This window comes from Coccidioides posadasii, chromosome 2 (genome assembly GCF_018416015.2).
Source record: "Coccidioides posadasii str. Silveira chromosome 2, complete sequence".
Taxonomy (NCBI): Eukaryota; Fungi; Ascomycota; class Eurotiomycetes; order Onygenales; family Onygenaceae; genus Coccidioides; species Coccidioides posadasii.
The window spans coordinates 2,002,588-2,018,587 of NC_089408.1; the positions used below are offsets into that span (position 1 = coordinate 2,002,588).

The window sequence follows — 16,000 nt, forward strand, 5'->3', positions numbered from 1 at the left end:
CAGCAGCACGGCGCTATTTATATGTTTGGTCATGTTTCTATGTTGATGCCATACAGTTCTGATAGAGCTAGGATGAGGCTCTACCAGGAACGAGGGGGCCACATAAAATCTACTGAAGGCCACCGCTGGCGGTATCAAATTAGGCGTCACGCCCGGGTCGCCCTGTAAAATCAAATCCATCCACACATGGTTCACTTTTGACCAAGCTGCTAAAAAAAGGTGTCAAACAGTGGGTCGCACAAAACCCAGAGAATACAGGATGAAATCACCGGGCTCATTGGCCGTTCAACCATACCAGCGCGATGCTCTTCAGCCGAGAGACGGCAATAGTGGTGGAGTGAGGAGGTTCCAGAGTTTTTGCTCCATCTGTAGCAAGGATTGCGGTGGTCTCTCCGGAGCGAAACTTTATCAGGGTTACGGAGTACTCCTTAGAGTTGTTACTTCAGTTACTCCGTACAGGGACCTCAATACAAAGTACCTGGTAACTATGTACTCCGTACACCGTACGGAAGAGAGATGAACCATGGCTCCCTACGAAAGGTCTCCGTTCATACCCAAATACAATAAAGGAAGTCACTCAGAAGCAGCCTGTACATAACACCCTCTTTTACCCCTCGGCACTGTACGGTAAGGGTGCATGTCTTCGAGTGTCTGTTCAAGGGGTGGTGTATGTATACCTTCGTCAGTGCATGGGATAGCCTCTGCTGTACGGAGAACATGGATGCGCATTGGACAGAACAATCCGTACTCTTTTATTTTGGAACTTGGAAGTAAAGATCCAACACACCTGGCTTCACCCCATCACTTCCCGTCACAAAAAAAACAGAAAATACAGAGCCTTGCTTAAAACGCGTAATTTTTCTCCGAGCTTATCAGGATCCCACTTGCCGTGAGAAGGCCGCCGGACGGAACAGGAGCGATAAATGACAGATGGTAATTACGTCCTGTACCCCGTATGTATGTACACATACACAGTCAAGACGCAGCCTCTCGGTGCACCATGGCAGGTCATTATTCTGCTTTACAGAGAGTGAATTACATCAGGAGTAGCCCACGAACACGGAGCAGTTGACCATCACCGCACAATTTTCCCTGCCTTGAACAATTCCCAGTTAAGACTAAAAGTTTTGATTTTTGTCACCTTCACACAGGTGGGTGTTGCTCGAGTGTTTATTCCTCCATTAATTCTTAATTTCTGTTGGACTGGGAGGTTGTATTGCGATGGGGCAAGGAGGGAAACAAAGTTATCTTCGACAGGTCACAATACCACCCTCCGTACTCCGTACAGATTATGATGATGATATTTATAGGTAATCAATTACCGACATGAGAACCAACTTGCTGTGTCATATATACCGTTGTCGAGGAGTTGCAAGGTTGAAACTCCAGGGCGTCATGGGCTTCACTCATCCTACACTCAGCAGCCCGTTTGAAATAAAAGGACTTGGCTATCCGTCCCTCCTATTTTCTACCGGCTAGCCGGAGGAGCACTTTACCCGAATAGTTACGCTAGACCGCAAACGGAAATTTGGTCTTCCCCAGAGTACGGAGTATGGAGTGTCCCTTTTTGCCTTCAAGACATCAGACTGTACTGACACAGTTGTATGTATGTGTGGTCCTCTCCTCCATGCTCTGTACACCCAGAGTTTTTATTTACTTATTGATCTTTTCACAGGCTGTATTGGTTTGTTGTATATGCAGAATAGCTACATGCATACATACAAGCAAATGTTGCTGTAGTGCCTTGATGCAGGATGGAGTAAGTTACCGCGCCATAACACAGCGGGAATGGTAGCAGGATGATTTCCGGGACTGGGAAAGGCACACGGATGTGCTGATATCAACACGCACATGAATACCTTGTTTACTGAGATGCGAAGTATGGGTAGTGTGTAATTAACAGTAAAATTTCCAGTGATCCATGTTCCGGTTTGGTTCTGCCACTGCCACTGCCACCCCTCCTTTGATCTGGCTTGCGTAGCCCAGTCCAACCCAGGTGTCAGGAAGGCTGCTCGCTCCCTTCCCTCCCTCTCCCTTCTCCCTCACATATTTTCCTCTCACCCAACCTCTCCCACCAAATTTTGCTGCCATACAATTCTCTCTGCTATCCTCATTCCCCTCCACATAATAAATTCCCCATACAAAAAAAGGTACTGCATATTCTCAGTAAGTTGGTTCCCCTTCCATTTTGCTTCTCTCTCACAATTTATTCAACACATACCCAACCATTCACAGTCACACATCCTCTCTCAGCACTTTGCATCTTTCATCCTGTCCTTTTGCCACTGTTTTGTTTTCCTTGCTGTCGCCTTGTGTTTACAGCGATATTTCACCCAAAGCATGCTATTGCCCTGCCTATCACCTACTACACTTATGGTTCCTCCATGGTCGACATCAACACAAATATACATGTTCCAACTGAAGTGTCGCGACTCTGTTTCTGGATGAGCGATGCTGTTCTCCATCCTCGCCACCTCTGTGGTCGCGGTGTTTTGGCATGATGCGATACTGCCCAACTGCTTCACTTAACCTCACAATCCTCAGCATCAACACGTGTTTATTCACCTGTTCTATGTATCTTCTGCATCATTGCTCCTAGCACTATCTGCAAGTTGATTTTTGCCTTGTTCTTCACGCGATTGAGTCATCAATTGCTCAGAGTGCAAAGGCGCGACTAACACCCCGAGCCATCAAGGACCAGCCAGAATGCCTAAGGAGAAGAGCACCCGTCAGACCAAGGGTCGCCGCGCCGAGAAGAAGAAGAAGGGTATGATTTCGCCCTCCACACCCTCAAAAAGCTAGTGGTGCTGCGATGGGATGCTAATGTCGACCACCCATACTCAGACCCCAACGCGCCCAAGCGTGGACTGTCGGCCTACATGTTCTTCGCCAATGAGCAACGTGAAAATGTTCGCGAGGAGAATCCTGGTATCTCCTTTGGTATGACCCTTGCCGTCGATCAACGTCCCTGCCCAAGGCGTCTTCTAATTTGCTCGTGTAGGTCAAGTCGGAAAGCTCCTTGGAGAACGCTGGAAGGCACTGAGCGATAAGCAGCGTGCTCCCTACGAGGAGAAGGCTGCAGCCGACAAGAAGCGGTATGAAGACGAGAAAGCCAACTACAATGTAAGCAGCATCTCGACGGTCTCCACGCCACTGGACACGCGCTGACTAGCCTCTCCAGGCCCATGAGGACGATGAGGAATCCGCCTAGATAGCTTTTAGGACATGACGAAGTTGATCTAGGGTCGTGCCGGCGTTTCTTGTCTTTCGCATTGTTTGGTTTTCGTTTCCGCGCGTTTCAAATGGTTTATGGGACGGTATTGACGGTGGTTCATATATATCTTTTCTTTTTTTCCCTTCAGAGTTTTTAACATGTTCTTTTCTGTTTTGTTGTTGCTTGCAGGTCAGTAAAAGGGAAGGTCACCGGATTTCCAATGGTTTTTCTAAGTCTGTTACGATTCGCAGCCTGTGCCAAGCGGGAAGACTGATCGTTGACGCCTCTCGTTTTCTTTCTGTCTGCCAGCTTTCTCAAGAGGAGATTGATCGATTGCTATCGAATTCGTCCCGAGGGTCAAGGTCAAGTAACTGCAACCAGCGGAGGGTCACCATACAAAACACACCGATATTGTACACTAGCAATATACAATTGTTATGGCCCTGTTCTCTCCTCTAATCCTCTCGGCTTTTCCAGGATTGCGCCGAGAACTATACTTACATGGGAGTTGATCAAATTTAAATAGCCCCTGACGCGACACGCTGGCATGAGTCACATAAGTTCTTTCTGTTCCCCATAACAGGATTTTATTCCACGACTTGGCTGTCCGGCCAATGGAGCAGCATGCATGGCTGCCGGATTATATCAGCGAAGCAAATTTATTTGTCCACGTCAACCGCGGACGTGGTGAGAATTGCATCTCTGTCATCCGGTTCATGGTTGTTGCTCTCCCCCAGTCATCAGTCGTAACCTTGTGCTTTGGGCCGAGATATATGTCGTGGCATTCCGCCATGTGGAATTCAGCGTTTGGGTGTGTAGGCTCGAACAGAGGAGGTTTCTCTCTTGGGCACTGTCGTGAACAAAGCAATATTTTGCACAAAGTATCAACTCTGAAAGGTTACTCCAGAGCAGAAGATGAGAATTTGAGAAATGAGGACAGTCTTCAAAAGGCATCCAAAAGCCAATTCTACCACGATGGTAAAAGCCGTTGGAAATGGCATTTCTCAAGAGATTAATCTAAAAATAACCGCCTCACTCGAATCGGAGCGAATCTGGCGCTTAGCCCTCGATTCTCACTGATAAAGCCAGGTGTCCATTGGCCGCTGCGTGTCCCGCTTTCGTCGGGATCATCCAATTGAGCCGCACGGACAAGTCATCGTTGCATCTTCTGCCACCCACACGCTAGGAGGTTAAAGGCCCAATGCGCGGAGAATGACCCGCATTGTTTTCGCGAGGGCCGGTTGCTTCTGTCTCCCGCCTTTTCACCTAACCTCATCTTTAGCAGAAACATGCTAATCATGGGTTTTCTTCTTTTGCTTCGGTCTCGATGAGGCTTAACTGAGTTGAGATTTGCTTTCTTTGCCGCCTGAGCTCTACCGCGCCGCTCACCCCTCGCCCTCAAGTCCGTTCTACATCCTGTGAACGGATAGTCAAGTCGGCACAAAGGTTTATCGCACCTGCAGTCTCTTCACAGTCCTATCATGCCGAGCTTGGCATCCAATCGGCCAGGATGAATTTGCTCGAAATTGCCCCTCATACCGAGGACATCGGGGCCAGTCTCATCAAGTTCATAAAGCCGGTGCCAGCGCATTCCGTGAATCTTGCGACTGTGGTTTCCGAATTGTTTTCTATCAGTGCGTCTCTCAGGATACTGGCGAACTTCCAAGCTTCGGCGATCCATCGACCCCGTTTCATCCTAATCAACGATGATCTTCAACTCGTGTACGCTAGCCTTCGCCATACACTGCGGGATATCTACGATGCTTTGAATCGGATGACTGCGGCCGCGAGAGGCCTGGATGTCTCGCAGTCCTATCCGCAGACATGGTCCTTACTGTGGGATTTCTTCTTTTACCAGTCCGGGTATACGCTACCACTGCGGCTTCAATATTACAAGCAGATGTTGGAGGGGATGAAATTCATTGTAAAAGAGCGAGTCTCCTTGCCACATGATTTGATTTACTCCATTTGTTCCATTTTTAATGAAATAAGTGCAGTTTTGCGCGAGCGCTAATGCCATGGCTAATATCAACAACAGTAATAGTGAGAAAATAGATGTAGCGTCGATGGCAAGGATGCGTCAAGCCATCTCCGACCTACGTGCAATTCAGGACCAGCGCTACAATGACAGCATAGCTAATCAGCAACGACAACAACAGCAGCAACAGCAACAACAACAGCGACGACAGCAACAGCACCCGGTACCTCCCGCCCCTCAAATGCCTGGTGCTTACTTCTCCGCAGCCGAACAACATCCTGAACCTCCTCCCCCGCCTCCAGTTCCCGATACCCGTCGCCCTCGGACACCTGACCTGAGAAGGCGGTCCAAGAACGCACGGGGATTCCCAGAAATGGAACAGCGTGGTTCATGGGAGCGCCAGAGGCCCTCATCGGGCGCAGCGGCAGCACCACCACCCCCGCCGCCCCCGCCGCCCGCACCGCCTCAACCACCAATGTCGCCTTCATTTTCTGAAGAGAGCCCTATCTCCTCCTACACAGGCCCAGATTCACCGGCCACCAGAACGGTGAGCTCAAGCTCGTCCTCTTCTCTAAACGAAGAGAATGGAGTTAGGCATTGGTCCATAAGAGCATTCGGTATGCAGCTGAATTCGTCCACATCATTGATCCAAACGGGGGATATGTGGGTATCCATTCGAAAATCCCCTCCTTCTCCTTGTCCCGGCTAATTGGCTGTACGCAGTACCAAATGTTTCGGTCCCATCATGTCGGGTGTAAAGGAGCATCTGGCCCAGGAGTACTACTCCTTATTTCATCTGTATGTTATGAAGTGTTGTATGAATCTTTTCGTTCTGATGCTGACTCCCTGACCAGTGAGTTTCCTGGAAAGCCACAATTGACTATGTTATTTTACCAAAGAGCGGAGGACCACCGAACGAGAATTGTATGCAGGGTGCGGAGTTCCAAGCGCCGCACTGTATATTCCACCATACCCATAACTTCGCTACAAATATACCGTTCGGGTTCCTGCCTCCAACTATGTCAAAAAGGTCCCGATCCGGATGAAATGATAGCGTGGGCGAATCTTCAATTTAGTTCCATCGAAAGTATGTCCATTCCCGCACTCGTTTTTGGTCTGCTTGATAACAAGTTTTGCAGAGATGGTTGTTTTTTTTTGCACTTTCCTTGCGCTTCGAGGGCAGGACTCGAGTAAACCAATTTCGAATATTCCTGACTATCATTTATGCGGCGAGTTTGAGGTTTTTGCTGGGTGCGTGCATTTGGGCTCCTAATTCAATCATGCTCGGACTTATATCCTAATCGATGTTAATAGGAAAATCGTGGACGACAATTTCGCCCATGCTCTTAGGGTATTCCGGGACCACGAAACTAAAGCGGTGAGGCTACAAGCTACGGTCCTCGATGGCGACTTAAAACGGTACGTCTAGATAATGTATTACTCTATTACGCATGACAAAGTTGTCCTGACCTCGGTCTATTAGAGTGCCCGTCTGGACGGCATTTGTACATCCCTATTTTCGAAAAAAGTCCTGGCTTCGAAGGACAGGACCGAAGACAGTTTATTTGTCAGAACTACAGCGTATAACATTTATCGATTCGGAAGAGTATATTCCGCCACGAACTCGGGATGGAAAGCATGTCCTTACGTTCACGACAGACGGAGGTAAGTCAAATATCCGTAATCGTTCCCATTTGAACTTGAGGTCTTGTAGTTTCCAAGTCCTTGAGTGTGCACTGATATGTTCCTCCTGCAGATGCCACTGGTTTTGTTTACTACATGGAAGACCTAATGAGACATACTCCTGTTCGATGAGGTACAAGCTGTCGACCGTTTGACTGTATATCTGTTTGCGGCTGCATTTCGCCATCAAGTCGGCCATAGAGCTTTGAGTGTTCGCGGCTTATACTGTCTAAAACACTCAACTGGAAAACGAAAAAATCTTCGACAACGCACAACGCATATCTTGACAATTTCATTCGCAAGCCTCCACTACAACCGGCTGAGGGTAGGAGAGCATGCATCGTCCTGAAAAATAATCTTGCCATACAGCCAAAACGAATATTCCGTTAAAGTATATCCTTTATGACACATGTGATGAACCTTTATGACTGCATACGTTCCCCTCCCCCCCTTCCCTTTTTCTTTTTTCTTTTTTTTTTTTTTTTGGTTGGTCGAAGCTTTGGCGTAGCTTGTTACTTGAGAGGCTCAATTTCCAACATTCGTCGTCTTTGCTGCGTTCTAGCGCTGATATCGTTTTCTAGTTGGTTTGTTTGTTGAATATTGATACAGCAATGAAGGTATCTGTGATATGTATACCCCATTTTCTTATGATTCTTTTTTTTTTTTCTTTTTCTTTAGAATGGAGCCTTTGAGTGAAGGACCATAAATCTTAGTAGTTAGTCAACAGTTGAAGCGATCACTTGGATTATTGCAAAAATTTGCTACGAGAGCAAGCCAACTCCTAAGTGAACAATATGATTTTCTCTTTGGCAATTTGGAGAAGCGCTCAACAGGGGCTGAAGTGATCATGGTACAATGCTTGTAACAGGATTATTCTTCTATCCATGAAAATTCAACATGAAAATCTAAGTCTATGTTCTCCATAGAACATGCGCTTAATGCTCTTGCTTCTTTTTCAAACTCATAAGGATACGCCCTGCATACCCCCAACCTCAGACCAGAACTGTTCAAAATCCACTCCGTGCTGTTCGAAAAGCTCCTTCGTCTCTAGCATGGCTTTCTGCTGCCTTTCAGCTGTAAAACCCCCCGGCTGCGTGCTCTCAAACTGTATTATCTCTACCCAGCGGAAAAACAAATCCTCTTTCCCCATGGATGTAAGTTTATCTTTAAATGCGACGATCTTACCGCGTTCCGAGGGAGTTAATTCCCTAGACGGATCGGAACGATGGGCAAACTCGTGGTCTTCCACGCGCCAGATGAGCCAGCCTTTATTTCCACCACCGTGGACTATCACACATGTTTCAAAATCTCCGAAATTAAGCTTGCCTGTCTTGACATCCTCATATGCCCGAGTCATCGACGGAAAATCAAGATCCCAATCCGCATCTATAAGCAAATATCCCGTCTTTCGAAGCCGCATGGGCGTGATGGCCGGTATAATTCGCTCTTTCATCGCACCGTCGTCGTCCCGGATCCATGTTCGTCTCAAAGTTTCGCTCCATGCACGACTCTTGCGCACCACGATTTCAACGCGTTGGAATCCGACTTTCAGACGCCATCGGACGGGACCGGTGATAAATCGTACTGGCCAGGGAAGAAAGAGTGCTATAAGAAGGTAGTCGAATAGGAATGTGAATGTTCGCTGGGCGAGCACGCTTGATATCAGACTCCAACTAGATCCCTTGGGGTCTATTCTCGCGGGGCTATCGCCGCCGAGGATCGCAATGAGGATATCCGGGTATGTGAATATGCCGATATACACTCTGTAAATAACGAGCGCGAGTATAACACTATTCAGGACAAGGGGGACGAAAAAGATTTGGTGCTTTTCGAGTTTTGGCTGGCGATCTAGGTGAATGAGGTAGACATGCTCGGGTGAAAGATTTTCAAGGAATTGAGTAAGTGAGGATGGGGCTTGCGTAAAAGCTGCCGGGGTTTCAAAATTATCGGCCTGCTTTGCACCTGGATTGATTGGTGTTTGCTTTGATGCTCGCTTCGTTGGCTTCGCCATAACGGCCGACTAAGCTCGCGGGCTGGGCGATATTCGCGAATACCAAATTTCATCCAATACGCACTATTGGATTAGTGTTTCGGCGTGTTGACTTATCGATTTTAACAAATTGCCATATCTGAATCTCTTAAGGCTCCTTTTGAAGTTGTCATACGGAGTACGGAGTAGAGCATCTTCTTTTGAGCTTCTTCAGCCGACCTCTCAGAAGCTTGTCAACAAGGTTCAACGTGGTGAGCTGGAGTATTATTGTTCCGCCCCGGCATTCGTAATTGAGGTCCAGACCTCGGGCCAGTGTCTGCATGCCCTCGTCGTTAGAAGTTGCTCTGGGGGAATAGCTTCAGCCTTTCTCTTCGGGCGAGTGGCGGTTACTTACGATACTTGCAGACAGATTTGCGAAGAAATTCCGGGTTTTCGAGTGTCACCTTTCAGCCAGGCTGTCCACCGTACTCCGCAGGGCAGCTAAAACTCCTAGCATGGCGTTGAGGCCGAGATTCTTGTGGGCGATTTGTAGAGTGGTTATTCGGCAGAGTTGATAACTAACTCCTTCACTCACGAACTGGGCGTTCTTCAGGGCTGAACCGTGCGTGACTGGCGGAGTGCAGTACCCCACAGTCCAATTGTCAACCGAGCTCATTAGCGTCAGGCCAGGTTTGGGCACAGGTCGGACGCAACTGTATGACCTGAGGCTGCGCGCAGCCTTCCCGCTCGCCTTGCGGGCTGCGAGCATCTAATGCCAGTATTCAACAGCCGCATTTGGGCCATTTCATGGACCTTGATACCCCAGACTAAATGATATCACTGCTTTATGCTGATAGCTGTCTATCATATATGTACTCCGTGCGAAGAAAAGATCTTGTGAAGCTCAAGTGCGTATGTCATAGGACTCTATATGGAGTACGGGGTACTCCGTATCCCTTTCATCACTGGAGTTGATAGGGCAACTAATAGTAGTAGGGCTGACTGACACTTTCGAGCACCTGGTTAAAGACACTATAAATGTTATAGGCGCTTGTACACACCTATTTGGAAAAACGAAATCCCCGGGGGTTTGGGCACTGGAGTTGCGGTAGTGCTGTCTTGAAATTTCTATGATTGGGGAGTGAGAACCCTGACGTGTATGGACTTCATGCTTGCTGGCTAATAGCTATGTTGCTCCATTACCCGATCCTGTATGGGATATGGAATGCCCTGTACGGAATGCAGAGTACTTCATTTCAGGTCCTGTACCCTCAATTGTGATAGCCACCGCTAGTCAACCATTTGTTGACCGGCTGCTTAACTATTGGTGGTTTGATTAATACCCACAAATGCCACATCCAGGGGCATAGCCATATAGCGTATGTGCAACTCCTACAAACAAGAGATAACATTAAACCCGGGGTCTGATATTAAAGGAGTCTTCTTGGGCTAACACAGTGCTCACCAGCCATACCTGCAAAACAAAAGTAGAGAGTGGTGAGTGGTGCTCATGTTGGAAGGGCATGTTACTCTACTGTTGGCAACGCGAAGGTTAGCAAGAGCACCCTTGCATATCCCCCAAGAGATGAGAATGGAGTGAAGAATGATGCTTTTGAATATACAGAGCCAGACTTAGCAATATGTAATGTGCTACTGCTTAATTCCCATTCTTCAGATCACACAGACACAACTTCAGCATCTGATCAAAGTGGCATGAGTGATGATAACGCCACAAGACTTTAAAGTGACAGCTCTATTAATCATCAGCAGTAAGAAAGATTGCGAGAATTCCACAAATGAGAATTATCAAAACAGAATTGTGGGCACGCAACAACATACAACAACAACACCACTGTCCAGATCAATAATATACAGGAATGTAATGAAGGTTCTGCCCAGAGATGCTTTGATGCAGTTTAGTGTTCAGACACAACTTCCGGGGACAAAAATTACATTAATACACCTTGCCAGAATAACCTTTTTCCCCCGTAGCCCATTTATCAAATTGTTAGCGGAAGGTGATTAGAAGGAAACCTTTGAAGGTTTTGTTCTTGGACCTTTTCCCATTAGGCACAAATCTTGAGGAAATAAATTGTGCAGCCTATGATCCTCTGAAACACTGAATCACATACGCTTTGACGGCTGGTAATCACAATGGTGATTATATATGGGCAGAAAGGTTTGTCTGTTCAATCTGAGCATGTATTGAGATGCTGGTTGCTCTCTAACTGGAGCAATAGCTGTTTGGTGACAGTTGAGGAAAACAAGTATATATATAGCCAATATATGGTTCGCCCCGTGTGTCCTCCAATGCACATTATATCAAGTCAGGAGGAAACAGCCATTCTAGGTTTTAGCGAGTGATTTCAGCGCGTTCTAGCACTATATTGGTGGACTAGTCGTTGTTTAGCTATCTTGTTTGTAAATAATGTCATACAAGCATCGTGGATTCGCCAATAATCCATGCCATCAATAACTATCAATGAAACACGCACTGGGCAACACTATGAATCAGTAGAGCTGCCTATTTCCTTGTTCTTTGTTATGAGCTAATGACTTGGATAGACAGAACAGCAAGTTTGTGCAGTTAAGATCACGCGCTAAACCCTTTTAGGACAAATCGTATCAATCTGGCGGACAAGGAACTGACGCGAGTGTTGGGCGATAACACCAAAGGGCGCAGGCAGGGTAGACTTGCCACTGGACAGCCAGAGGTCCAAAGGATGCGATGAGGCACTGGATTTGACGCAATGTATTTAATTTATATCCTCAGCTTATTATAATCGTTTCCGCCCGACATGTCGAACCTCGACCGGCTCCAGCAGAGCTTGGACGAACGCGACGCCGACAGCAATCTGTCTCCTCGCAGAAATCGATCTTCACACCTGAGAACCGACTCGTTTACCTCCCGAATACCTACATTATCACCTCGGAATGGCGAAAGGTCCCGGGTCACCTTTACCAAGACGCGAACCCTCACTGGCGCATTTGAGGCGACTGCAGGGCGCTCGAGCGCGTCGGATAATTCCAAACGAAGCCCGCGACAGTATACAATAGAAGGGAATGGGAAAAAGCCATCAGTGACTTCTCCTGCATCCCGAGCTTCTAGCCCCCGGAATGAATTCGTTGAGACATATCGACGGACGGACGACACGGATAATTTGCCAGAGCATCTGAATGAAAACGATCTTGACCTCCTTTCAAGGCGCGAACGAGATGAACAGATGTTTAATTGTTCTCCGAGTCCAGGTGTTCGACATCGTGATATAGGAATGGGGAATTATGCTGGAAATACATACGGATATGAACCTGATGATCTAGAACAGGTTTCGGACGAGGACCTACGAAGGAGGTCCCTTCAACGCAAGAAAGACGAGCAGCGCTTGAAGCGGATGCGAGGCGGAGAGCAACCAGCGTTTAGCAGGGCGAGAATGGGTTCGAAGGCAGCTCTATCAGTTGATAACTTAACCCGCCGAGACGAGGAGATTCAGAGGGAAGAAGAGGGAGTAGAGGATGGGATGGTCGACGAAGGCAGAAACCCACCATTGAACATTCCAAGAACATGGGGAACACGGAGTAGAGCTACGAATGATTGGTTAAATCGAACCAAGCAGGAAGTACAGGGTGACTACATGGCCGATGCAGAAGAGCTGGAATTGTATCATGATTCAGAGAATGATGTTTTCGATTTTACAGGCCAATCCTTGCAGATTTCCAATAGCCCCCCGGTTCGGAATGGCCCACAATATCAACAGGAAGTGCAGAAGCTGGAACCAATAGGTCAACCTGTTTTTGCAGCTCGCTCTCCTCCAAAGCAACAAGAAACAAAACCATCGCGCAGCGAAGTGGAAAATGGATCTCCTGCCGTAATACCTACGAGTATGGATTACGAAAAGCCCAAAGTACTCAGTAAGGAAGATTCCCAAGATCTCCTGCGAAGACTCGTGCGGAAGGAAAGCCCAAGCATCACCAATACCCCAGAAACCAAAGTTGTCTCTAATACACCACTTAACCCAAAGACGCCGGTCGTTATGGGGGCCTGGATCGATACTCCTTTAACAAAACGGCCTAATAACCCTCCAGAAGAAGCGTCGAAAGCCGCCTTGCCTCCACGAGAGGCACCTCCTAAATTAGAGCCAGAGCCGGTAGAAGAGAAGAAAGAACCTTCTCCGAAAGAAGTACGGCGAAAACGCACCTCTCTGATGAAACTAGAGAGGCCACATTTGCCAAAGAGTGCATTAGCCGCGGTGCTTGAAGAGGTAAAATCTGGAAAAGGCGAGTTTGCTCTTGGAGGCAATACTATTGAATCGCTCGAAGAACTTCTGGAATCTTCATCAACGAGTAGCATCGAATCAAAACCGTCAAAAAAGGTCGAAAACATTGAGCAGAATGCTCTAGAACAGATTAGAGCTGACCAAGAGAGCGAAGAGGCTTTGATCGACCGACTAAACTCTAAGCTCCAGTCACTTGTTCAGAATATCAATGAGGCCAAAGCGGGCCTTGTTAGTCTCGAGGATAAGGCTGTAAAAGAGGCTGCACTCCTAGCTACTCGCCAATCTCAGGATTTTCAAAAGACCAAGTCCCATATTCACAGAGACGGAACGTGTGAATCGTGTGGCTTTCACGATGATGGCTTGCGCTACGTTGCCATTCCAATCCCTCGTATCTGGCGCCGTGACCCGGACACAGGACGACAGCGACTTACCCGACTGGGATGGTCCCTTATAATCATTTTCATATGGCAGATTTTCGAAGCAATCATCGAAACATACCGCTACCACCCTTCCTTCCTCAACAAACCACGCTTTATCGCTTCTAGAGACCCTGAGTGGCCCACCGCGATTCCTCACACGATATGGCGTTGGCTCCATCTCTCAGCGATATGGGTACCAATTCGAGACACCATTTTTTCATGTGTGAGATATGTTGGTGTGTCACTAGGGATGTGGGATCGGTTATTCGATGATTGGATGTATGGGGATGAATGGTACGGGGAGAATTGGATACAGAGATACAACCATGACGTTTATCCGGAGTTCTTTAGGCGAGAGCCGCTTGCACAAGGGCATTTTCGGCCAAATGCTGCGTGGGAGCCTGGTGGTGGCGGTGATGGCATCACCGGCGGCGGCGTGGGCGTAGGAGCGGACCCGGACCTGAGCATGAACGCTGACACTATTTTATAAAAACCGGGGAGAGATATGCTTCTTATTCACCTTCTCGTCCTGGATGTTTTGATTCTTTTAAGTCTTGGGGTAAATTGGATACGCATCCATTGATATTCTGGTGCAAATCGTCTGGCAGAGCACATGTGATAGCCGCGCGATATATTTACAGTCCGCGGAGATTTATTAGCTACATTTTTGTAACTGCATATGTATTCGATAGCGCCGGTTGGAATACAATCAACAATGATTAAATTACATCATTTAAATGCTGTTACTTATATGGTATCTACGCAATCTTCTAAAGGGCCACCCGTACGCCCACTACGCCCGCAGGAATTCTATTTCAATTAACCCAAAGCCATAAACACCACCAAACATCCTGATCAAATGCCAAAGACCCCAAATCTCAAAGCTTTGCCCACTTATTCCACTTCCTGATTAACTCCTTTTCGCCATCCAACCTCCAGTTCTTCCCCTCAACCACCCTCCTTTGCACCTCTTCTTCACTTAGATCTCCTAAGCTGTCCAACTCCTTTCTCTCAACATGACGCACAGCATGATCCAGGAACAACGCCTTGCCTGTCTTCTGCACCTGACCCTGCACTGCATAGGTGCAAAACTCGGCCCAACTCTGAAAGCACAGCCTAGCGGCCTCTGTGGTGGGCAGAATTAATGCAAAACAATGTGGTTTAGCTTCAAAGCGTTCTAACACAACAGTACCACCTGCACGGTGAATGTTGCGCGCCAGATATATACCTTCGTCTTCGAGTGACTCCTCTCCAAGAGTTATGAAGATAGGCGGCATCCCTTTCCATGTGTCCTTGGGAGCGGCAACAGGTGAAACGAAGGGATGGGTAAACATGCTGGCATTCGCATACATCTCAACCCTCGGTGGATCTGTAGGCCAGGTTGCGTCTGGCGGGAATGGATACGGCTCATAGAGCGACCCAGGCGTTTGTGGAGGAGGAGTTATATAGTCATATTTGGAGTTACGGTATACTGATGGAAGAGATCGCGTGATATCGCAGTAGGGACTTGATAAGGCCAGGCCAGCGGGTAGTTCAACGGGGATGTCCTTGCCATGAAAGCGAATGGTATAAGTAGGAGATATTCGGCGAAGTGTTAAAAGGGTTTGTACAAGAGCAAGAGAGAGGCCACCGCCTGCCGAGTCTCCTGCTAGAACAATCTTGTTTGCGGGGACGGGGTCGTGGAAAGCACCCTCAGGAGGAGAGATGAGAGACAGATATGCGACCAAGGCATCTAATACCGCGGCTGGGAACGGGTTTTGAGGTGCCAATCTGTATCGAACGGAAAAGCATCGGCCACCGGTTAGTTTGGATAATTTCGTTGTCACTCCACGATGCGTGCATGGGTCCATCATGCTGGGCAAATTGCATTCATCGTTAGTAATTCCAACTCAGACAAAGCGTTTCCCGGAGAAGGAACATACTGATAAGCACCGCCATGGAAATAAAGAATGGTGAGATCCTCGTTAACATCTTCCATCAATCTTGCATATTTAGCCTCCTCAGAAATATTTGGCTGCGGAGTCCTCGCATGCGCTCCCTGCCTATATGCATTCCACTCTGCCTCAACATCACACACCTTCGGAACTTCGTACGTCTCCGAACCGTCCATATGATATTCTATTGCCTTCAACAATGCCTGGAGTACGTCATTCTCGGGGGGCTTTGGCATCGTCACTGCCGATACCCACATGTACCCTTTCTTTCCGGGGTCTCTCACGCTCCGCTTTTGCATCTGGAGAGACGAAGCAGAGAAGTTGAAGAAGGATCGAATAAATCCTACGGAGACTTCCAGCTTGAGATCTTGCTTTCCTCCGGTGGGAGAGAGGCGAAGAAGATTGAGGGCGACGGTCTTGAGGACGAGCGGAACTCGCTGGAAAACTTGTCGGACAAGAGCGAAGCTGAGTTTTCGGTCCATCTTGCCGTCTTAATTGCGCGGACTTTGGTAAAGACGGACGCTATTTC

At 47.8% G+C, this 16,000-nt stretch overlaps 5 protein-coding genes across 5 annotated transcripts; 3 read left to right on the forward strand and 2 right to left on the reverse strand.

Annotated features, from left to right (window-relative positions):
* Positions 1-2,706: 2,706 nt before the first annotated feature.
* On the forward strand, positions 2,707-3,211 carry NHP6 (Non-histone chromosomal protein 6; the record flags this gene model as incomplete). Its single annotated transcript, XM_003068539.2, has 4 exons — positions 2,707-2,767; positions 2,845-2,940; positions 3,002-3,123; positions 3,182-3,211. 4 exons carry the CDS (start codon positions 2,707-2,709, stop codon positions 3,209-3,211), a joined length of 309 nt encoding a protein of 102 aa, XP_003068585.1.
* Positions 3,212-5,140: 1,929 nt separating this feature from the next.
* On the forward strand, positions 5,141-7,657 carry D8B26_003182 (uncharacterized protein). The gene is made up of 8 exons (XM_066124064.1): positions 5,141-5,146; positions 5,253-5,855; positions 5,916-5,990; positions 6,047-6,279; positions 6,332-6,443; positions 6,507-6,611; positions 6,676-6,857; positions 6,949-7,657. The coding sequence occupies exons 2-8, from the start codon at positions 5,281-5,283 to the stop codon at positions 7,005-7,007; spliced, it is 1,341 nt and encodes a 446-aa protein (XP_065980139.1). The 5' UTR covers positions 5,141-5,146; positions 5,253-5,280; the 3' UTR covers positions 7,008-7,657.
* Positions 7,658-7,804: 147 nt separating this feature from the next.
* Positions 7,805-8,886, reverse strand: D8B26_003183 (uncharacterized protein; the record flags this gene model as incomplete). The annotated part of the gene is made up of 1 exon (XM_003068537.2): positions 7,805-8,886. One exon carries the CDS (start codon positions 8,884-8,886, stop codon positions 7,837-7,839), a length of 1,050 nt encoding a protein of 349 aa, XP_003068583.2. The 3' UTR covers positions 7,805-7,836.
* Positions 8,887-11,642: 2,756 nt separating this feature from the next.
* Positions 11,643-14,165, forward strand: D8B26_003184 (uncharacterized protein; the record flags this gene model as incomplete). The annotated part of the gene is made up of 1 exon (XM_003068536.2): positions 11,643-14,165. One exon carries the CDS (start codon positions 11,643-11,645, stop codon positions 14,025-14,027), a length of 2,385 nt encoding a protein of 794 aa, XP_003068582.2. The 3' UTR covers positions 14,028-14,165.
* D8B26_003185 (uncharacterized protein) lies at positions 13,763-15,953 on the reverse strand (the record flags this gene model as incomplete). The annotated part of the gene is made up of 2 exons (XM_003068535.2): positions 13,763-15,391; positions 15,460-15,953. The coding sequence occupies 2 exons, from the start codon at positions 15,951-15,953 to the stop codon at positions 14,416-14,418; spliced, it is 1,470 nt and encodes a 489-aa protein (XP_003068581.2). The 3' UTR covers positions 13,763-14,415.
* Positions 15,954-16,000: the final 47 nt, after the last annotated feature.

Coding starts and splice junctions, on each gene's coding strand:
- D8B26_003182 (XM_066124064.1), top strand. CDS start 5,281: ATGGCAAGGATGCGTCAAGCCATCTCCGACCTACGTGCAATTCAGGAC. Junction 5,991..6,046: donor TACTACTCCTTATTTCATCT/GTATGTTATGAA, acceptor CTCCCTGACCAG/TGAGTTTCCTGGAAAGCCAC. Junction 6,858..6,948: donor TACGTTCACGACAGACGGAG/GTAAGTCAAATA, acceptor TTCCTCCTGCAG/ATGCCACTGGTTTTGTTTAC.